We start from the raw sequence: 5285 nt of genomic DNA on the forward strand, positions 1-5285 counted from the left end.
CGGTCATTCTGCATAATTGAATTAGATATTAGAAGGTGGGAGATACAGTTTTTTATGACTTCATAAATAAAACAAAGAAAGCTTTTTTTTTTTAATGTTAATTTTTCAAAATTCTAACCACAGTTCAAAACTGCAGGTACGGGAAGAGATGGGTGAGAAGATTAGGGGCGGAAGGGGGGAAGGGCTTAAAAGTTATATCCTATGATTTATGTTGTAATAAAAAAAAATGTGTCTCCCCCGCCTCAATTCTAGAAATTATATGAAATTCCGATATTGTTCCAGGAAATGTGTAAAACTAATGCTTTCTGTGAATAAAATACTCTAACATATCTGCCAACATATCGGGCAAAAAATTGAAGCATGGAATAAACTCCAATCTGTCATAAATTTACCTAACCAAACAATGACGTCACCAATGCAGGTAATTATCCAGATTTGAGGCAATTTTGAAAAATTATCATTCAAAAATATTTTTTTTGTCATGTTAGCGCGGAAAGCTCGTTTTGCATGCTATGAAATAGGGAAGAAATGGCCCCTTTTCAGTCGTGTTTTAGTCGAGAGGAAATGAAATTAGTCTTTTGAGCGCATGCGCCGATGTTTATGAGCATGCGCAGAAATCAGTTGTTCAATGACAATGTCTTTCTAACCTCTAAATCATTTACTCTTATTTCGCCAACAATCAATTTAATGACGAGCTTTCCGCACAAACATGACAAAAAATAGTATACGTACCTCGGGAAGAAACAGGGTTATCCCAGACTGCATGTTTGCCACCTTCGCCTTCGGCTCGGGTGACAATTCACATGCAGTCTGAAAAAACCCTGTTTCTTCCCTCGATACGTAATGTACTATTTATTTATGAAGTTATAAAAGACTGTCTCCCCCACCTTCTAATATCTAATCTACGTTGGAGTATTTTATTCACAGAACGCTTTACTTTTATACATTTCCTAGTACAATATCGGAATTTCATACAATTCGTACGATTGGGGCTCCAGACCAAAATTTCTTCATCGATTTCTAAGGGTTTATTGATTATATTTGAGGTGGGGAGTCACATTTCATTTCTTTTAATATTAATAAAAGAATTTTATGCAGTGACAATCATGAGATTAGGAAATTAAAAGCTTCTGCCCTTGATCTCCTCACCCATCTCTTCTCGTACCTACAGTTATAACTGTAATATGAATTTTGAAAAATTATCATTGAAAAAAAAGTCATAAAAAACTGTCTCTCCCACCTTCTAATATCTAATTCTGTTATGTAGAAAGACCGGAAATTGATGAAAACATTTTTGGAGCGATTTTGGTCTGGAGCCCCAATTCTAACCTAACCTATAAATGATCATCTATCAGGCTATTGTGTAAAATGCGAAAATTCGATGCAGCTGTTAATAATAAATTTATAAGTATTTTCGTTTCTTCCTCCTGATTTGCAAATCCCAATTAAAATCTGTTTCTATAATTTTCTACGGATAATTATAAAGCCAATTGGTGCCATGATAAATTCATGCATGACATTAAAGCAAGTAGCAGCACAGCTTTTAGCGTTGAAAACAAACGCTATTGGTTTTAACCACATTTCCAAAACACACACGCACACACCCTGTCCATAAAAGATGATTAAATACCCGACTACCTCGATGGTACGAACATGAAATTCCGACTAATTAAATAATCGAAAACATCAAATCAATCTGCATAGGCGAATGATCAGGATACCGTNTAGGTGTTTTAGTTGATATAACAAATTAAATTGTAATAATTATGAAACCTAATAATTTTTAATAAAACATGTCAAAATAGAGATTATTACAAGTTACCTAATAAATTCTACTATTTCTACAGCAAATTGAGTCATTTATATTCAAAAATTAAAATTTTCGCATTGTCATTCTTAGACAGACTCCAGTTTCAGCGTCTTTTAGCGTCTCTGAGAGCGTCTCTCACAGTCTTTTACAGTCTCTCAGTTATTGCCTAGGAGTTTTTATGGATCTCTCACAGTCTCTGTATGAGAGACTCGAACGATAGAATTGTTAATTCACAGATTCGAGTCTCTCACAGAGAGACTGAATGAATAAAACTGAAAAATTGAGAGACTCGAGTCTCCCGTAGAAAGATTGGGATCTCTGAAATATGTTGAACTTAGAAAATTTTATCCATGCCTATCGAGACTATTGAGAGATTCGAGTCTCTCGTTCAGAGATTCGAGTCTCTCGTTCAGAGACTGGATAAGAAATGAGCGATTAGAGTCTCTCGTTCAGAAACGCTAAACAGTTTTTTAGACAGTCTCTCGACAGTCTCTCTTAGCGACACCAGAGAGACTCGATGAGAGACGGAAACTCGAGTCTCGCTTTCAGAGACTGTGCGAGACTGAACATTTTTATCTCCGTGTAGTTGAATAATTTATTGCAGATTTCGCCTTCTGAAAAAGACCCAGTCGTAATTCCATTTCTAAATTCTATGATTTGTAACGTGTAAAATGTAAAAAACATAAGCGTAAACATGGAAAGCCTTGAAAAGCCGTAAACACGTTGATAACAGCATTGGCATTGAAGAGAAAGAAAAGTGAAATGAGAGAAACACAATAACCAGATACATAAGTGTAGGTACGTACTTATGTTTGGTAATAAACACTAACCTGACATTCTGAATAACAGAGAGAGGGGGAGGGCTATACGGGAAAACACTTAAAAACACATCGACACACCTAACGTCGACAAAACATGAAAACTACCTGCATCGTTTGAAAAGAAGATTGGGGGTGGTATGTTGGCGTTGGCGAAACGGTGCGGGCCTCCGTAACGGTTCTGATTGAAGAGGTGTAAGACGAAACATATTAAGCCGGACAAAAGGGCAATGCCGGATAACACCCCCGCGAGGGTGGAATAATCGGTCGTCATGATTTTGACATCTGAAAAACAACAAATGTTTGTAATGCATTACATTTCCGAGTTGTTTATAGATTAATTGAATAATATTAACAAAATACCACAAATGGCGCGGTAAACGCCATCTGTAGTACGATGCTACATTTTAGGATTACATATTTATGCTGGAGCATACGTACTCCTAAAATGTGGCATCGTACTACAGATGGCGTTTACCGCGCCATTTGTGGTATTTTCTAAAACGCGCTGTTAAGACAGCAGGTAAAAGTTGGTCTGTGTTTTGTTGGAGCTGCCTGCAACGCGCTGATGAAATCCAAAAAGATCGAAATCGCGATCCGCGTCTGCCGCGTCTGGCAGTTTCGACAGAATACAGACCCCTTCGAATAATTTTATTAATATTAACAAATGTAAGGTCCAACAAATATCGGAAATAATTATTCCTAACAACATAAAATAAGCGATGAAAGAGGTAAGGTAGAACTTCAGGTGTATTAGGATTCAATCCTGTTCGATCCTCTGCGCATTCCCAAGGTGAGCCCGCTATGCGATTGAAGATTACAGTAACAAATTAAAACTATCCAGCACAGAAGCTTACATCACGTTTATTACGCTTATTAGGAACGGAAACCATAAGTTTTCTATATGGTATAAAATACTTAGATAAGGATGGGGGGGGGGGCAAGGAGAAGGATTGCTAACGATAGTCCTGAGTGACGAAAATGTGAAAAAAAGACTATCAAATTGAGAGAACTGATGGTGTCCTGATTCGGGTCTAAAGGCCGTTGTCGTTTGGAGTTGCTTGCTAACGTTTGTGGTGGACCACATCCAGCATCGGAGATGGAAGGATTTCTGTAGAAACTCGTCACTAGTCTTAGCAACTCCAATTGGCGACGGATTTTACATCCGAATCGGGACAGCATCAGTTCACAAACTGAAAGTCGCGAAAATTTTTACCAATTTGTCGAATTGGGATCGATATTTATAAAATATGAAGACTGGAAAAACTTTGGCGGTTGTTGTAGAACAAACAAAATAGCTCAAAACCCCAACGTCAAAACACGACACTTTAGTTGTACGAAGCACTTTTCGGTAACAAGGTTACCTTCTGAACTGTAACTGAAGTGAACTGTAGAACTCAGTCCCTGAAGAAGGTAACCTTGTTACCGAAAAGTGTTTCGGACAACTAAAGTGCCGTGTTTTGGCGTTGGGGTTTGAGCTATTTTGTTTGTTCTACTCGATAGTTATGAGTCAGATTGGCAGATGAATAACCAATTTGCAAATCAAGAGTATATTGGATTGTGACGGATTATTTGCACGAGAGGAATATTTACATAAAATTGATTGCAAGGATATTGTCCGAGAAACCTGACCTTTATGTACTCCCATTATTGAAAAGGAACCTGAAAGGGTATCAGTTTGGAATTATAGTCGCAGGGGAAGCTGTTTAAACGCGGTATTCCAACAGCAATCGTTGTCAGAATTCTAATTCACTTTTTGTGAAAGAAATCTTGATGTTTATTGGAAAAACCTTGTATTTAATGTTGTATAACAATTAAGAATTTTGTGTTGCACTTTAATTGATCTAATTTGTTATGGTATATTCACCTTGATTTATATAATTGAATTTGATTGATTCAACGAGCTTACCGGCTGCACAAAACGTCCTATTGGATGGTTTTTGCAACGAAACCAGGTGGTAACCTGAGTCACATTGGCAAATTGCGTTGTGATGTACCTGTATACACGACGAGTGGGAGTCTGAATACAGACATGATTCTCGGTAGTAGCATTGTTCTCCGAGTCTTTTTGCTGTAAAAGAAAAGGAAATGTATTAAACATAGTAAATAAGCATCTATTCATTGGATCAGTAATGGAAAAAACAACCTCTCGATAGTAACGTATCATGATAATAAGGTCGTCAGTCCGAAGACTGGTTTGACACGCACCTCCACTCTTTCCTATCCTGAGCTAATCTTCGTATTTCCCCAAAACTAGAACATCCCACATCATTAACTATTTGTAAACAGTAATCTGATCTAGGTCTACCTCTACTCCTCTTAACTCCTGTTTCTGCCTTTATGTCTTTGGCCAGACCTACATGCCTGAGAAGGTGTCCTACCAACCTATCTCGCCTATTCTTTATTAACTTCCATAGAATCCTCTGTTCTCCTATTCTTTCTAATACCTCTTCATTTCTAACCTTCTCTATCCACGGTATCCTCATCATTCGCCTATAACACCACATTTCGAACGCTTCTAACCTTTTCTTTTCCTCCGCGCCCACTGTCCATGTTTCGCACCCGTACAACGCCGTGCTCCAAACATACACCTTTAACAACCTTTTTCGAATTTCTAAATTAACCGTTCGCGAGCATAGAAGTGACTTCTTTTTATT

General features: G+C 37.6%; 1 protein-coding gene across 2 annotated transcripts in view; it reads right to left on the bottom strand.

Annotated features, from left to right (window-relative positions):
* The window catches only part of LOC108739678, a 47099-nt gene that overhangs the window by 11669 nt on the left and 30145 nt on the right, over positions 1 to 5285 (bottom strand). For both annotated transcript variants that reach the window (XM_018473686.1, XM_018473687.1), the window contains exons 4-5: positions 4538 to 4699; positions 2737 to 2913 (exon numbers count right to left, since the gene is read on the bottom strand). In XM_018473686.1, the coding sequence (XP_018329188.1) occupies positions 2737 to 2913; positions 4538 to 4699 (339 nt within the window). The remainder of the gene's footprint in view (positions 1 to 2736; positions 2914 to 4537; positions 4700 to 5285) is intronic.

This window comes from Agrilus planipennis, unplaced genomic scaffold (assembly GCF_000699045.2).
Source record: "Agrilus planipennis isolate EAB-ADULT unplaced genomic scaffold, Apla_2.0 scaffold249, whole genome shotgun sequence".
NCBI lineage: Eukaryota > Metazoa > Arthropoda > Insecta > Coleoptera > Buprestidae > Agrilus > Agrilus planipennis.